The sequence below is a fragment of the Cryptomeria japonica genome, chromosome 8, assembly GCF_030272615.1.
Source record: "Cryptomeria japonica chromosome 8, Sugi_1.0, whole genome shotgun sequence".
Lineage (NCBI taxonomy): Eukaryota > Viridiplantae > Streptophyta > Pinopsida > Cupressales > Cupressaceae > Cryptomeria > Cryptomeria japonica.
This window is the reverse complement of record NC_081412.1, coordinates 36,636,468-36,653,824: the sequence shown is the minus strand read 5'-3', so window position 1 is coordinate 36,653,824 and position 17,357 is coordinate 36,636,468. Positions and strand designations below refer to the sequence as shown.

Genomic DNA, 17,357 nt, shown 5'->3' with positions numbered 1-17,357 from the left:
GAAGATCTATCAAGGACTATATAGAAGAATTCTATCAAGTCTTGATTAGAATAGGCCATTTTGAGGTGAACAAGGAGAAAGTTGTGAGTTACATAAATGGTTTGAAGTGAGAAAGTTGTGAGTTACATAAATGGTTTGAAGTCGAGTATTCAAGAAGAGATAAGTTTGGTAAGAATGCCTACCATTGAAGATGCATATCAATTTTCTTTAAAGGTAGAAAAAATCTAAACAAGAGATTTGAGAGAAATAAAAAATAGAAGAGGTCATGGTAGAAATACTAGTGAAGGGTCCTATGGAGATCAAAATGAAGACCAAAAGAAGCATGATGACTCTAGTAGCAATCAGAATCAGGGGGGAAATAATTCCTGCCATCCTTGTGACCAAAATAATGGAGATCAAAGAGAAAAGGGAAGAAGACAGAGACTAGGAAGAGGAGGCTTTTGTGGAACATGTTTCTAATGTGGGGAAGAAGGACATTGAGCCCATGAGTGTCCCCAACATCAAGGGAGGACAAATAGAAGACTTGAGGATAATGCACAAGTTGCACATGTAGATAAAGATGTTGAGTCTTCACGTTTTGAAGATGCAAAGAGAGGAGAGGTTCTTGTTACTAGAAGAGCCTTGCTAAAGGATGAGAAAGAGCTACCCTAAACGAAAAATCTAATTTGCACAATATGTAAGTGCAACGGTAAAGTTTACAATGTTATTATAGATGGTGGTAGAATTGATAACCTTGTTTCAGAGCAAATAGTTTGTAAATTGAATTTAGAAAGAAGAAGGCACCTAAATCTCTATCGAATTGCTTGGTTGCAGAAGGACCATAAGGCTTTGGTCAATGAGCAATGTCTAGTAAAGTTCAAGAGTGAAAACTATCATGATGAGGTATTATATGTTATTATGCCTATGGATTTTTGTCATATGTTGTTAGGGAGACCATGGAAATTTGATTGACATGTAGTACATGATGGTTATGTAAATACCTATTCTTTGACAAAGGATGGAGTTCAACACAAGATAAAGCCATTGCAAGAGAGAGAGGAAAAGGTATATAGTAATGCTAAAATAGGTTTAGTTGATGGAAGAAAATTTCTATATGGAATGAAGCATGAGCATCTATGTTTTGCTTTAATTCCTAAAGCTAACAAAGAAGAAGTGGAAGATATACATGTGGAAGTTGCAAATTTGTTGGACAAGTTCTAAGATATTGTATCTGATAATGTACCTAATGACTTGCCACTAGTGATAACTTGATTAGTCATTAGATGGACCTAATTCTTGGAGCTAGTTTGTCGATTAAGACAGCCCATAGAATGACTCCAGCAGAGAGTGAAGAGTTGTTACAAAAAAGGTTGTTTCAAGAGATTTTAAATCCATGTGCGGTACCTGCAATACTAGTAGTATAGAGAAATGGATAATAGAGGATGTGTACATACTCCAAGCCATCAATAAGATTAAAATAAAATAAAATCCTTGCCTAAGGTGGATGATATTATGGATTGTTTGAGTAGAGCTAAGTACTTCACAAAGATAGATCTGAAGACTGGAATCACCAAATTCATATTAGAGAAGGATTTGAATGGAAAACAACCTTCAAAGCAAAGGAGGGCTTGTATGAATGGTTATTCATGCCTTTTGGGCTAACCAATGCATCGAGAGCATTCATGTGACTCATGAACGAGGTATTAAAATAATTTTTGGGTAAGTTTGTTATCATTTACTTGATGATATTCTAATTTTAAATAAAATATTGGAGGAGCATATAATGCATATTCGTATGGTCTTTGAGAAGTTAAGAGAAGAAAGGTTATTGATTAACCTAAAGAAGTGCAATTTTGTGAAGAAAGAATTAGTGTACTTAAGATTTGTTGTCTTGAAAAATGGTCTTAAAATGTACCCAAAAAAATTAAAGGCTATCCTTGAATGGCCAACCCAAAGGAGTGCTACTAAAGTGAGATATTTTCATGGTTTAGCAAGTTTTACAAAAAGTTTATCAAGAATTTCAATAGTATTTGTGGACCGGGATAATTGAAACAATGAGAGGGGATAAAAAAGAGTTCAAGTGGACTACAAGAGAAACAAAGAGTTTTAAAGCAAAGTTACGGAGCAACCTATTTTGGCACTTCCAGGTTTTAACAAGGTATTTCAAGTAGATTGCGATGCTAGTGGTAATGCCATTGGAGCTATTTTGAGTCAGGAAGATAATCCCATTACTTATTTCAATGAAAAGTTAAAAGATGCTAAGAGAAAGTACTTTGTTTATGATTAAGAGTTTTATGCTATAATTTAGGCATTGAAAAAGTGGAGAGATCATCTTTTTCCAAAAGACTTTGTTTTATCTATTGATCATCAAGCTTTATAGTATTTGAATAGTTAAGGAAAATTGAATCAAAGGAATTTAAAATGGGTTGATTTTTTGTAGAGTTACACATTTGTTTTGAAGCACCAAATTTGAAAATAACAGAGTTGCAATTGCCTTAAGTAGAAGGTGGAATTTTTTGACAAAGATGCAAATTGAAGTTGTTGGGTTCCATGAACTCAAAAGTTTGTATCCAGAAGATCCTAATTTTAGAGAGGCTTGGAGATCTTGCATGGAACCTATTACTTTAGACAGGACCAAGTGATTGGATTTTATAATCCAAGATGGGATGTTATTCAAAGGAAGCCACTTTTTCATTCCAAAGAGTTTTGTGTGAGAGAACCTAAGTAAGGAGAAGCATAGTGGAGGGTCCGCTAGACACTTTGGTCAAGATAAGACCATCGCTCTTGTCAATGAGCATTATTATTGGCCACGATTGCAATTAGATGTTAAGAAGTTTGTGAAAAGTTGTAAAGTATGTCGGATGGAAAAAGGCACCAAGCAGAATATAGGATTGTATTAGCCATTACATGTACCAAAGAGACCATGGGAGGATATTAGTATAGATTTTGTTCTTGGTTTACTAAGGACTCAAAGAGGACATGATTCCATTTTTGTGGTTGTGATTACATTCTTGAAGGTGGCACATTTTATTCCTTCTAAGAAGACTAATGATGTCGTTCATGTGGCAGAGTTATTTTTCATAGAGATGGTGACACTACATGGTCTACCAAAGAGTATAGCTTTAGATCGAGACACCAATTTTGTTGGGTACTTTTGGAGGAAATTGTGGAAAAAGTTGAAAACAAATTTAAAGTTCAGTTTAGCACACCATCCACAGACTAATGGGTAGATCAAAGTGGTAAATAGGATTTTGGGTAACCTGTTGAGATGCTTAGAAGGATATAATCCCAAGGGATGGGATTTGATTTTACCATAGGCAAAGTTTGCATATAATAATTATATCAGTAGGAGTACTAGTAAATCATCATTCTAAATTGTATATGGAAGTAATCCTAAAAATGCTTTAGAATTAAGGAAAATGGACAAAGGAGAAAGGAGTAGTGTCGAAGCTGAAGATTTTGCAGAGCACTTGAATAATTTGCATGAAGAAATGAGAAAATATATCAATAAGATGAATATTCAGTGCAATGCTAAGGCATACCAGAAAAGGAGATATAAGGAATTTCATATTGGAGGTGAAGACATGGTTCATTTGAGAAAAGAGAGGTTTCGAATAGGAACATATAATAAGTTAGATAGGAAGAAATTCATGCCAAGCAAAATCTTGAAGAAGCATGATTCAATAAATGCATATGAGGTCAAGTTACCAAATGGATTTAACATTTTACCTGTCTTTAATATTTGAAATTTGATAGAGTATCATGAAGGTGATATTGAAGATGAAGTAGTAGGAGAATAGTGGAATATTCTAGCAACTACTTTAGAGAAGGAGATAGAAGACATCTTGGATAATTATGTGGGTAGAAGCACAAGAAACAAGCAATATGAGGAGTATTGGTCAAGTGCAAAGGAAGTCTTGTTGAAGATTCATCATGGTTGCCTAAAGCAAAGGTTGACCGCCTTGGTTTTCCTCTAAACACCTGAAATATGACAAGGTCACTTCTCAAATTACCCTAGGTGTCAAATGTAGGAGCATCCAAAGTGTAGGAGCAATCTTGCATCACACAAAAATAAATATTGTATTTTCCTTTTGTTTTGTATTATTTCTTTAGTTTTATTGGAGCCCATTATGATAGTTGCTCTATATAAGATGTGCATAAGCTAAAAATAGCCAGAAATTATCACACACTATTTTTAGGACTTTTACTCATTTGGGGTCATATGAACATGAAAACTAGTTCCAAGTAACGAAATTGAAAAATAAAATGATTGGTTAAAAAATCATCTCAATATCTTGTACGATTTGAAAGATATCAAAGTTTTCATGTTGATCAAATTCTCCAATGAAGCATAAAACTCAAGTTTGAAGACCTTAAAGGCCTCAAAAAGGTTTGAAATATAAACAAATAAATGTTTGATACATTTGTGGTTGTAGATGTCTTCACAAGATTTTTGATAATGTTATAATAGCAAATTGAATGCTTGAGTCAAAATTTATGGCTCTCAGAAGTTGTGCCACTAAAACTCAAGTTTCAATGAAATTCCACTTGGGTGGGAAAAATGAACCAATGGACCACTGGACACCAAAAAGAAGAAAAGTTACACTTTCCAGAACATTCTAACATGGTTATAGTTCCAGTAGTGCAAAATGTGGCTCTTTCTTGCAAAATATTGTAATGAGAATGCCCATGTGTTATCGCATGTTATTTTCTAAATGTTGTAACTTCATTTCATTGAGATAATAGAAAGCATGTGATTCTTTCTTGCAATTTTTAGTTATTTTTCTATTTGTTGTTGTTTGTTTGGGTTTATAAGGGGAGTACCCTGCATCAAAATGATTCATAAATAGCTTACCAAGGATCAAACCTTGTTGGGTATATAGACTTGGTACCATAAAAGATGAGGCCAAGATTATACTCGAGTAAACTTGATGATGGGGAAGCAACTTAGTACTCAACAAAATCAAAGAAATCTCATTATTTGTGCACCTAACAGTATTGACAATGTGAAAACCCCTCAATCCTTGATGCTAAATCAAAAATGACTAAATATTCATGTATCTAATTAGATATTTAATGGTGGAAAGATCCCTCATTCATTAATACTCAATCAAAAAATCTAATTATTCTATACCCAACAAATTTGATGATATGAAAACCCCTAAATCCTTTAACACTAAATCAAAGAAATTTGATTATTCATACCATTGAAGTCACAATTAACTTTAGTAAATTTAATTATCCATACATCGTGGTTAACTTTCTCTCATAAATTTATTATCTTTTGAAAAAATAAAATAAAAATAAAAGCACCCCTCACAAAATCTGATTATTCAAACACAATGTTTACTGACTTTAATTTAAAAATAGAAATTAAATTTATTAACTTTAAAAAAAAAAAAAAAAAAATTCACCCTCAGATGCAAAAATCTTACACACAATGAAACCCAGAAATGCACTCTTGACAAAAATAAATAAATAAATAAAACTTACAGATCTCAACTATGGCTCAACACCATATCGATCTACATGATAATATTCAGAGAAGTGTCACAATGTCAACTCCAATAAAAGATCTGCTGAAAAGTTATAATCTAATTGTTAATTCTAATCACCTGTCATTGTAGGGGAGCTAGATTCAATAACAATGTATGTTTACAACGCTTCAATTTTTATCATACATTGCCAATGCCAGCCATTAACAATCTCAATCTCAGTTTCGCTGCATTATCTAAGAAAGCTCTGATAGAGCGCCAGCAAATCCATTCCCATATCACTCACAGAGGATTTGCGTTTCCTGCAGAAACCATTTTTAAAAATAAGCTTATCAACATGTATGTGAAATGCTGTAGTTTGCTTGATGCTCGACAAGTGTTTGATCAAATGACTGAACGAGACATCTTCTCATGGAATATCATAATTGGAGCGTACAGAAGACATGGGTACCCACATGAGGCATTGACACTATTTCACCGAATGCAACAAGCAGGTATCCAGCCCGATGACTTCACCATTTCCAGCATTCTCCCAGCCTGTGCTAAGATAAGAGCTTTGAAACAGGGTATGGGTATCCATCAAAGCATAATGGAAAGAGGAATTTCGTCAGATGTTGTTGAAAATGCCCTGGTAGACATGTATGCAAAATGTGGAAATATTTATGCGGCACGCAAGCTGTTTGATAAAATGCCTCAAAAGAATGTGATCTCATGGACTGCAATGGTTGTAGCATATACACAAAACGGTAATCTGGACGAGGCTTTAAAGCTTTTCGATGAAATGCCTCAAAGGGATGTGGTCTCATGGAATGCAATGATTGCAGGTTATTCGCTAAGTGGATTTGTTGGAAAGGCCTTGGAAACTTTTAAACAAATGCAATTCGCAGGTGTAAAGCCAGTCTCTGCAACTTTTGCTAGTATCCTCCCAGGCTGTGCCAAGATGGGAGCTTTAGAACAAGGTATTTACATCCACCAGAGCATAATCGAAAGCGGATTTTCGTCAGATGTTGTAGCCATAAGTGCACTTGTAGATATGTATGCAAAATGTGGAACTATACACAAAGCCCGTGAACTGTTTGACAAAATGCCTCAAAGAGACGTGGTCTCCTGGAATGCAATGATTGCAGGATATGCTAAAAATGGAGATCTTGACGAGGCACTAAAGCTTTTTAAAGAAATGCCTCAAAGAGATGTTGCCTCATGGAATGCAATGATTGCAGGATATGCACAGAATGGGTTTCTTCAAAAGGCTTTGACGACTCTAAAGCAAATGCAATTGACAGATGTAAAGCCAGACTCTTCAACCTTTATCAGCATCCTCCCAGCCTGTGCCAAAATGGGAGCATTGAAAGAGGGTATGGAAATCCATCAAAGCATAATAGAAAACGGCTTTTTATCAGATGTATTAGTTGCAAGTGCTTTGATAGACATGTATGCAAAATGTGGAAACGTGCACACAGCACGCGATCTGTTCGATATGATGCCACAGAGAAATGTGGTCTCATGGAATTCAATGATTGGGGGATATGCGCAAAATGGGTTTTTTGAGAAGGCCTTGGAAGCTTTTAAGCAAATGCAGTTGGCAGGCAAAAAACCAGATTACATAACCTTTGCTAGCATTCTCCCAGCCTGTGCCGAAATAGGGGTTCTGGAACATGGCATGGACATCCATCAAAACATAATTGAAAGCAAATTGTTGTCAGATGTTGTAGTTGCAAGTGCTCTGGTAGATATGTATGCAAAATGTGGAAGCATACACATGGCACGTGAAGTGTTTGACCAAATGTCTCAGAAAAATGTCATCTCATGGAATGCTATGATTGTCGGATATGCACAAAATGGCTTTTGCAAGGATGCTCTTCAACTCTTTGAACTAATGAAGCACTCTGGAACACACCCTGACGATGTAAGCTTCGCCTGTGTTTTACTAGCTTGCAGTCATGCAGGTTTAGTAGACGAGGGTTGTAAGATATTTAATGGCATGAGTGACACATATTACATTATGCCTACAATTAATCATTATGTGTCCATGGTTGACCTTCTTGGCCGTGCTGGCTATCTTGAAGAAACACTGAACTTTATCTTCAAAATGCCAATTAAACCTGTCGTGGTTGTGTGGACGTGTTTGCTTGGTGCCTGTAGAGAACATAAGAATATAGGGTTAGGTGTATTCGTAGCAACTTTTCTCTTTGAGCTGGATCCTAAAAATTCTGCGACTTATGTTCTTCTTTCAAACATCTATGCGGAAGGGGGTAGGTGGGTTGAGGTTCAAATGGTAAGGGGACTGATGAAAGATCGAGTAATTAAAAAGATACCTGGCTGTAGTTGGATTGAAGGTCAAAACTTGGTACATGCTTTTTGGGTAGGAGACACAACACACCCACAAATATAGGGTATCAATGCAAAGTTGGAGAAATTGTCTTTGGAGAAGAAGATAGCAGGGGCATTTTCCAGATTCAGGACATGCAGTGAATGATGTGGGGGGAAAACTTGAAATAATTATTCCTTTGCCACCAAAGACTCGAGAAGCTGGCAATTGCATTTGAATTATATAACAGACCCCTTGGACCAACTGATAAAGCCATCAAGAACCTTAAGCCATCTGTTGACTGCCACAATGCAGCCAAGTTTATCTCCAAGACTGATAGATGATTGGTGATACTAAATGAAGCGATCTGTGAACATAGGCTTACACTGTGATCAGTGCTATAGTGTTTCTTTATTATGTTTGGAGATCTAGTCCATCCTGATGACTTCATAAAATCAGATAAATTTATACCATGTACATCGCTGCCCATATACACTGATTCGGTATTTGTTAAAGCCCTACTCTATGATGCGTGGAGGTGTCATGACATTGAACTACCCATATACAACTGATTTAATATTTGTTAAAGCCCTAATTTATGTTGCCATGGAGGTGTCATGACATTGAACTGTTTTCAGGGAACGTACGGATTTCTGTAATGAAAGATAAATAATATGTGGAAGATGGGAAAAAGCAAAAGGAGAGGAATGCTTGAAGAAAATGGAAAGATGCATGGCCAACTGGAAATGCAAAATAAATGGCTTACCATCTATCCAATTTTTGATGATGATGGAGCATCTCTTCATAGTTTCTTTTGTATTATCTTGCGTCTTGATCAGGTCTGTCGTTTGAGATTGAATTACCCATGCCAAACTATATATGCAAAATTATATACTCATCTTGTATTTATCTTGTGCCTTGATCAGGTCTGTCATCTCGACTTTTTATCTTATACTCTATTTCTAATGTTTCTTCGCAGTTGTTTGTCTTCTACGAGACTGAACATGTTTTTTAACTCTCGATCTTTCTTTTGATTTCAATTTATTTTTTAAGTTCAGAAATATATTATTAGAATCTATAGTAAGTAGAAGTTAAATTACAACTACTAGTGAATTATATTTGATCCTTAATTTCAACAATGGTTAGTAAAGAATTGTTGGAGTAATAAGGTTCTTTACTTAATTCATTAAATCATATTGATTTATTAATTAAGTCATTTTTTACTTTATTTTTATTTAAGCTAAATTTAGGAAGCTAAGCTTAGGCCCATTAATATTAATTGCTTTTAGGGTTAATGTTTTTAGGTTTTGATCTCCTTTTATAAGGATTGATCCTTGTAATTCTTAACACTAATTATCATTATTGCATTATTTTGCTCTAGGGTTTCAAAGCAACTTTTGTGTTTTATATGAATCTTACATTATTGTGACAAGTTATTTGCATACAGGTGTTCACTGGGTCTGTGAGGTTGTATTTCACAACTTTAACATGGTATCAGAGCTCTTCACAGTCGTCCATGCACTTTTTCCAGATTTTAATCTAGGTATATTTTATTCATTTTTTTGTGTTTTCACACTGTGGTGAATTACTTGGACATGTAAGCTTGTGGAAACTTCTCGTTTGCGTGGGATGAGTCATTTTTTGTTGTTCTTCATGTATTTTTAGTCTTGTGTTTTTTTTTTGACATTCCGAGCTTTTATTGTAAGCACTTATTATTTTGTAAATGCACTAAGATAAAGTGTCTTTGTATTGCATATGTATTATGAGATCTTGCACATCATTTTTGTGTCTTATTGTACTCGCACTATGATATAAAGTGTCATGGGGGTTTGATGTTTGCCTTTGTTTTTCTTTTATACCTTTCTCATGCGTGTGTACCTTAGTTTGCACACCCTTTGTATTTTCTTGTGCTTTCATGTTTGTTTGGTCAGATGTTCTTGGTTCTTCTTCATGCACTATATTATGGCTTTTCGATTCAATGTACCTGTCCTACCTCTCCTTTGTCAGCATTATGGGGGGGTTTCTACTGTTAGTGTTAATGCTTCCTTAGTTTTGCATTGGAGTGAGCTATGTATTCAATATTTGTTCCTATGTACTAGGAGGATGCAACGACTGGTTACCCATGCATTTCAGTGAGATGGAGCACTTACTATATGGACACCCTTGCATTCCTATTTCTAGAGGCGACCTTTCATTTTTCACTTGATCAGTTCTTTAGACTATTGGTACTTGTGTCATCTGTATTTTTTCGGGTTCCAGATGTTTTGTCTGTGCTTGCCATCTGATTTGGATTCGAGTAGTGTCATTGAAGGCACTCATGCAAATTCGTCTCTTTTTTATCCTGGTCATCTTTTTTCAGAAGAGGTTCTTATTTTAGCATCATAGCAGTCATTCTACAACAATCTTTGTAGCTTCTTCATGCTTCATGATTCTTCATGCTCGTCTTTGGTTCTTATCTTTTGAAACATTCTTGTTTGGAGGCTTCTTAGTCCTTCACTTGTGTTTCTCTTCTTGGAGATGAGTTTTGTTTCCACGGGATTTTTTCTTTTTCTCCACTTTTCAAAGATTTCATTGTACTTGGTACCTCATCAAACCTTGTTGTCGGGACCCATTTTATGCTTTCATGCATCTAGTCCTTAGTTTTTTTAGCTTCTCCCTAAGTTTGTCTTAAAGGGGGGTGTTGGAATAATAAGGTTCTTTACTTAATCAATTAAATAATATTGATTTATTAATTAAGTCACCTTTTACTTTATTTTCACTTAAGGTAAATTTAGGAAGCTAAACTTAGGCACATTAATAATTAATTCATTATTATTTATTAATTGCTTTGGGGGTTTATGTTTTTAGGTTTTGATCTCCTTTTATAAGGATTGATCCCTTTTGTAATTCTTAACTCTAATTATCATTATTGCATCATTTTTCTCTAGGGTTTTAGAGCAACTTTTGTGTTTTGTATGAACATTCCATTGTTGTGACGGGTTATTTGCATACAAGTGTTCACTGAGTTCTGTGAGGTTGTATTTCACAACTTTAACAATAATTTATGAATCATCATAATCGCTTGTTCTGCTTTGAAGTATTTAAAAGTGTTTGAATGCTAATTAGCATGTGCATACAAGTTGGAAAAATGAATTCAACGTGAAACAAAAAAATTTAAAAATGATACTTTTTATACTCTGAAAAATCTCTGTTGGAAGAAAAAACAAGGTGGTGGATGTCTTTTATACCTTATAAAGTTTTCATTAATAGAAGAAAAACTATGGTAGATGGTAATAGTATGTCTATACTTTGCTAAATGCATATTATAAACATGTTTGCATTAGTCTCGAGCCATGTGATTATAATACTGCTTTCTTGAAAGGTTGACTGCCATTTTTGTTTTGCTCAAAATGTTTGGCTCGCGGAACATGCCACTTGGCTAATGGGTGGAAGTATGAAGAAGGCTATGTTTTAACTTTCGAAAAAAGAGCACAAGGTTGCCACATATATTCTCACCTTCTTTTTTGCTCAAGGTCTTCTACTTCCAAGAATGTTTCCTGAGACCTCCACGTGGCTATCTCGTGGAATTTTTAGAGTGGCATTACTGGTCGTTGCAACAAAGAGAGTGGATGTGCCCGAAAGTTCTTTTTCTACCCATGTGTATAGGGTTAATGATGTTGATCGAGCTGTTAGAAAGGAAATGGTTATAGCAGCTGCCATGATTGTTTTGACACCTGGCAAATATACAAAAGCTTTTATGTTTTGATCATCGATTACAGTTAGTGCTTAGGATCTTTACACTTGGCTCATGGATTTTTTGTTTTAGGGGGTTGGTTCATCAATTTTATCAATTTCACTTAAGAGTATTAATATACTTAGACTTTAGTTTTATTCATATATGAAGAAGACATATTGGAATATGCCAAATTTGCCTCTCTAAGTGCTCTTTCTTTATGAATGTTTAAAATTCCATGTCATCATTGAGTTGATAATTGCTTTTGCTTTGTGACTCTTGTGATTTCAATTTGTTGATATAAGTGACTAGATCATGTGTTGTTACACTCTTTTAGCCACTTATTATGGATTCTTTGGTGTCATATCATGTCAATTTGATGAGCTAACAATCCTTTGATATTGCCTATCTGGAGTAGATAGAGAATAAGCATTTCTACCAAGCCTTAATAGGTGCCCTCACAGAAAGATTTGAATATTTAGCCTTGTGTTTGCATGACCTTGTACTCTTTGTTTTGTTTCTAACAATGAAGAGGTAGTGGTATTATGTGTCTATATTGGAAATGTTGTATTTGACATTTGCTTTTGGGTTATGTGAGTTGTTGCAAATGTTTTGATGTATCACTTTAGTTATAGATATTACTTTCTTGTTTTTCTTCTATTCCATTTTCCTCAAAAGAAACAATGAAGAGTCTGCTTCTAAAATCTCGGAGGTCATTTAGTGGATTGTTAGTCCTCCAGCCACTAAACTCCCCATAAGATCTATTACCTTCCTTAATGAAAAAATTAGGATCAACACATACATACATTTCCAACTTCCTAGAACCCATCTACAAGTTTTCTAACACTCTTCACATGCAAAGTTTGAGTGTCAAAATTTGTGGTTGTTCACTTTCCCTATTGTTCTATTGTACATATCAAAATCACTACTTTTTTCAATTAGATTATTTAGCAACCATTTTTTTTATCTTTAATTCAACATAATGGTAATTGATTTTCCTTGACAATTGCAAATCCACAACTACCACTTTTGAAAATGCTCTCTTGATTACTACTAATAGTTTTGACTGTAATAAATCAAATACTTGTAGTTATCAAATTTTCAAAAGAAAACTCTTTATTCTCATTCTACGTGTCAACTAGATCCTTTATGGATCATACCTCCCTTATCAAAAAGGCTTTTGATTCCATAATATTTTATTGAGAGGCTAAGTGTGCAAATAATTTGTCCACCCTCTCCTTAGAAAATCATTAAACTTCCTTGATTATTTGTTCTTTGAGCCCCAATTGTCAAGAATCTCGAACTCCCCTTTTGATCTTGTTCTACTTTCAATCTAGCACCACACCCTCAAGAAAAATTACATGTTTATAATGCATTTGTCACATCCCTTGAAAGCGCCCATTTTAATTTGTTGAAGATAGGTGCATTGATCAATTCATTGATGGTAAGGTGTGAGATGAAGCAAGTTTTGTACTTCATTTGGGGGGCATTCTAATGTTCACTTCAAGAAAAATATTGGTTGTTCTTGTAAATGCCATAGCTTGATGATAGAATGGGAGTGCAAACGAAATTGTCTTCTAATGTCATCATCAATCTTAGTCAAGACCCCATGGACACCTTCCTATTGTTAGAGATGAATTCATAACTAAATTATTTTTATGTCAATAAGTATTCAAGCATGTGGAAATAACATAATGTAGAGGTGTCCAGTTTGTTCAATTAGTTGTCATTGGTCCAAGTGGTTTGTTTTCAAATAGCTCTTATTAGCTCTCAAGATAATTAGAATAATTATAGGGTGTTCTAGTTAGTTGTATCTATAAATTTGTAATTTATGTTTATGGATAAACATGTTGTGAGTTTTTCAATTATCTTGTCATTGTTGTTCTTCTAATTCTATTTTGGTATCAGTGTTGAGTTAGATTCTTCAAACTCTCAATAGTTTGTTATAGCATCAATTAGTTCTAAGACTTCTATATTGAATCGTTTCCCTAGTCTACTCTAGAGCCACTAGTAAGTCTCTTTGTTAAATACACATCATGTAGTGTGGAGTTGTAATGTCCCCTTCCTAAGCTAGTTCAACATAATGGGACCATTAGCCTATTCAATTGATTCCCATAGGCTAATTAGTGGGTTTAGGGAATCTTGGAGGTATTATTAGGAGCAATTTCTTGATTAGATAGTTATGACGAGCATAACGCTCTTTTCTAGAACCTCTTTGGGCTAAGTTTCCCACAATTACTATTTTTAGTGAGTCGGTTATAGGCACTAACAAATTCAATTGGATGCTACTATGTCCGATTCTCTGCAACAAATTGTTGTTGATCTACAACAACCCCTTACAAATCAGCCTCCCAATGATTCCCTTCCAGACGATCTCCAGCTCGAGGATCCTACTGATTTCGTTCCTTGGTCGGTGGTTGATGAGAGAACAACCCGAGAAATAGAAAACACAACAAAGAGACAATGAAAATCTATATTTTATTATTATCAAAAACTATTTTCAATACATGCAATTACAAATAAGAGGAATAAATTCTCACAAGCTGCAACACACATCTTACAGAGTTTTCTGGAAACCCTCAATTCTATTTCCCAACCTAGAAACTAAGCTCTCTAAAACTCTCATACAACAACTCCAACAACTAACTTCCCAATTTCTACATATGAGTCTTAAATAGCATTTGTTCTATTTTGGAGCTGAAATTACAATATAAAAATTATCAAATGGCAGACAAATGCCAAAACATGAAATTGGAAATCTAAAAATACAACCAGATTCGAAAATTGTCCAACTTTCGGTAGCCATAACTTTTGATTTGGGAATAGTATTTTCAAATCGTTTGAAGCATCATAAATCTCTCTGAGTGTATAATATGCTAAGAATCCACTCCGCCGATTCCCACCATTTTCGGGCCCTTTTGACATTGTTTAATATCTCAAATCTAACTGGAAGAAATTTTTTTTATTTTTCAAGAAATTGAAACTTTAATAACTTTCAAACCATTAATTCTTTTGACTTGATTATTTCTCCAATGAGCTTATTTTTCCTTCCTTAATATTCTTACAAATTTTGGGCTCTATCCGCCTTCAAATAAAAACCTACTATTTTTGGCAGTCGGTTAGAAAATGCAACTTGTCAATTTTGAGAGTTGGAATCTCTCATTCGTCAAAAAGGGTATCTAGATCTGCAAAAACATTAAAAGAAAACTAAACAAGAAAAAAAAATTGGGTGATGCAGGATTGCCCATACACCACCGGATGCTCTTGCATCAAACACCCGGGGTAGATTGAGAAGTGACCCCGTCACGTCTCACTTGGTTGAGGAAAACCCAAATGACCAACCTCTGCCTTGGAAAGCCATGAATAATCTTCAACAAGTCTTCACCTCCATTTCACCAGATACTCCTCATACTACCTATTCATGGTACTTTTCACACGACTATCCAAAATTGCTTTGATCTGCTCCTTCTTTGAAGTAGGTGCAGGAATTTTGTATGGTTCTATTGTTGTCTCCTCCTCTGTGCCACCTTCATGATACTCTGTTAAGCCTGAAATGTTGAACACGGGGGAAATGTTAATTCCTTTTGGAAACTCTACCTCATATGTGTTTCCAGATTCATGCTTCTTCACTATTTTGTAGGGACCAAACTTCTTCATCTTCAGCTTATTATATGTCCCCACTGGAAACCTTTCCTTCCTCAAATGGACCATCACCTCTTCACCAACCTGGAACTCCTCATGCCTCCTTTTTTGATCTACCTTTGCCTTATACTGTAAATTCATCTCACTAATGTGCTTGCTCGCCTCTTCATGTATATTTATGGTGTGTTTTGCAAAGTCTTCAACTTCAACACTTGTATATTTTTCCTAGTCCATCTTCCTCAATTCTGGAATGGTCCTTGGACTGCCTCCATACACAATCTGGAATGGTGATCTACCAATACTCTTGTTTACAGAATTGTTGTAAGCAAATTCTCCCTGTGGTAATATCAGATCCCATCCCTTGGGTTTGTCTCCTACCAAGCATCTCAGTAGGTTACCTATACTCTTTTTCATCACTTTAGTCTTCCCATCGGTCTACAAATGGTGTGCAGAACTGAACTTCAATTCTATCTTCAACTTCTCCCATAAGGTTCTCTAAAAGTATCCAACAAATTTGGTATCACGATCTGAAACAATACTTTTTGGCAAACCATGCAGTCTTAACATTTCCTTGAAGAATAAATCAGCAATGTGGACAGCATCATGGGTCTTCTAGCATGGAATGAAATGTGTCATCTTCAAAAACCTATCAACCACCACAAAAACCGAATCATTCCCTCTCTATGTCCTTGGTAAACTCTGCACAAATCTCTTCATGTCTTGTGGTAACTAAGGCCAATAATAATGTTCATTGATGATGGCAATGGTCTTATCTCGACCAAAGTGTCTTGTCATCCCTCCACTGTGCTTCTCTTTGATCAAATTCTCCCTCATGGAGTTCCTTGGAATGCACAACTGGCTTCCCTTAAACAACATACCATTCTAGATTATGAAATCCAACCACCTTGTCTTGTCTAAAGTAGCAGGCTCCTTGCAAGCTTTCCAAGCCTCTACAAAATCATGATCCTCAGGATACAATGCTTTGAGTTCATTGAATCCAACCACTTCAAACTGCATTTTTGTCAACAAAATTTGCCTCTTGCTTAAGGCATCTGCAATCCTATTAGACCTCTCACTCCTATGCTTCAAGACCAAATTATAACTTTGCAAAAACTCCACCCATTTCAAATGTCTCTGATTCAATTTTTCTTGACTATTTAAGCACTGCAATGCTTGATGATCAGTGTATAAAACAAACTCTTTTGGCAACAAATAATGTTTCCATTTCTTTAATGCCTAAACTATTGCATAAAATTCCTGATCATAAACAAAATATTTATTCTTTGCATCATTTTTCTTTTCACTGAAATATGCAATGGGCCTACCTTTCCGGCTCAATACAACTCTAATGGCATTACTGTTGGCATCACAATCCACTTGAAACACCTTATTGAAATCTGAAAGGGCTAAAATAGGTTGCTCTGTCACCTTCTTCTTCAACAAATTAAAACTCTTTGTTGCTCCCATACTCCACATGAATTATTTCCTATCCCCTCTCATCGTTTCAGTCAAGGGTGCACAAATGCTACTAAAGTTTCTAATGAACTTCCTATAAAAACTAGCCAAACCATGGAAATATCTCACCTCAATAGCAATCCTTGGGGCAGGCCATCCTAGGATAGCCTTCACCTTCTCTAGGTCCATTTTAAGACCTTCTGCTGAGACACAAATGCTACTGAAGTTTCTAATGAACTTCCTGTAAAAACTAGCCAAACCATGGAAAGATCTCACCTCAGTAGCAGTCCTTGGGGTAGGTCATTCCAGGATAGTCTTCACCTTCTTTGGGTCCATTTTAAGACCTTCTACCGAGACAACAAACCCCAAGTACACTAACTCCTTCATAAAAGTACACTTCTTCAAATTAATCAACAGTTTCTCCTCTCTCGATTTCTCAAAAACTCTACGAATATGCATCAAATTCTCCTCCAATGTCTTGCTAAAAAACAAAATATCATCGAGGTACACAATAACAAACTTACCCAGAAATTATTTCAATACCTCATTCATGAGTTGCATGAATGTGCTCGGTGCATTGGTTAGCCCAAAAGGCATGACTAACCACTCATACAAGCCTTCTTTGATTTTGAAGGCGGTCTTCCACTCGTCCCCTTCTCTAATCCGGATCTAGTGATATCCACTCTTCAGATCAATCTTTGTAAAGTACTCTGCTCCACTCAAGCAGTCCATCAAGTCATCTATCCTTGGCAGGGGAAATATATAC

General features: G+C 35.4%; 1 protein-coding gene across 1 annotated transcript; it reads left to right on the top strand.

The window, feature by feature from the left end:
• The first annotated feature begins 5,503 nt into the window (after positions 1–5,503).
• LOC131064567 (pentatricopeptide repeat-containing protein At2g13600) lies at positions 5,504–8,770 on the top strand. The gene is made up of 2 exons (XM_057998746.2): positions 5,504–6,220; positions 6,299–8,770. Exons 1-2 carry the CDS (start codon positions 5,668–5,670, stop codon positions 7,864–7,866), a joined length of 2,121 nt encoding a protein of 706 aa, XP_057854729.2. The 5' UTR covers positions 5,504–5,667; the 3' UTR covers positions 7,867–8,770.
• Positions 8,771–17,357: the final 8,587 nt, after the last annotated feature.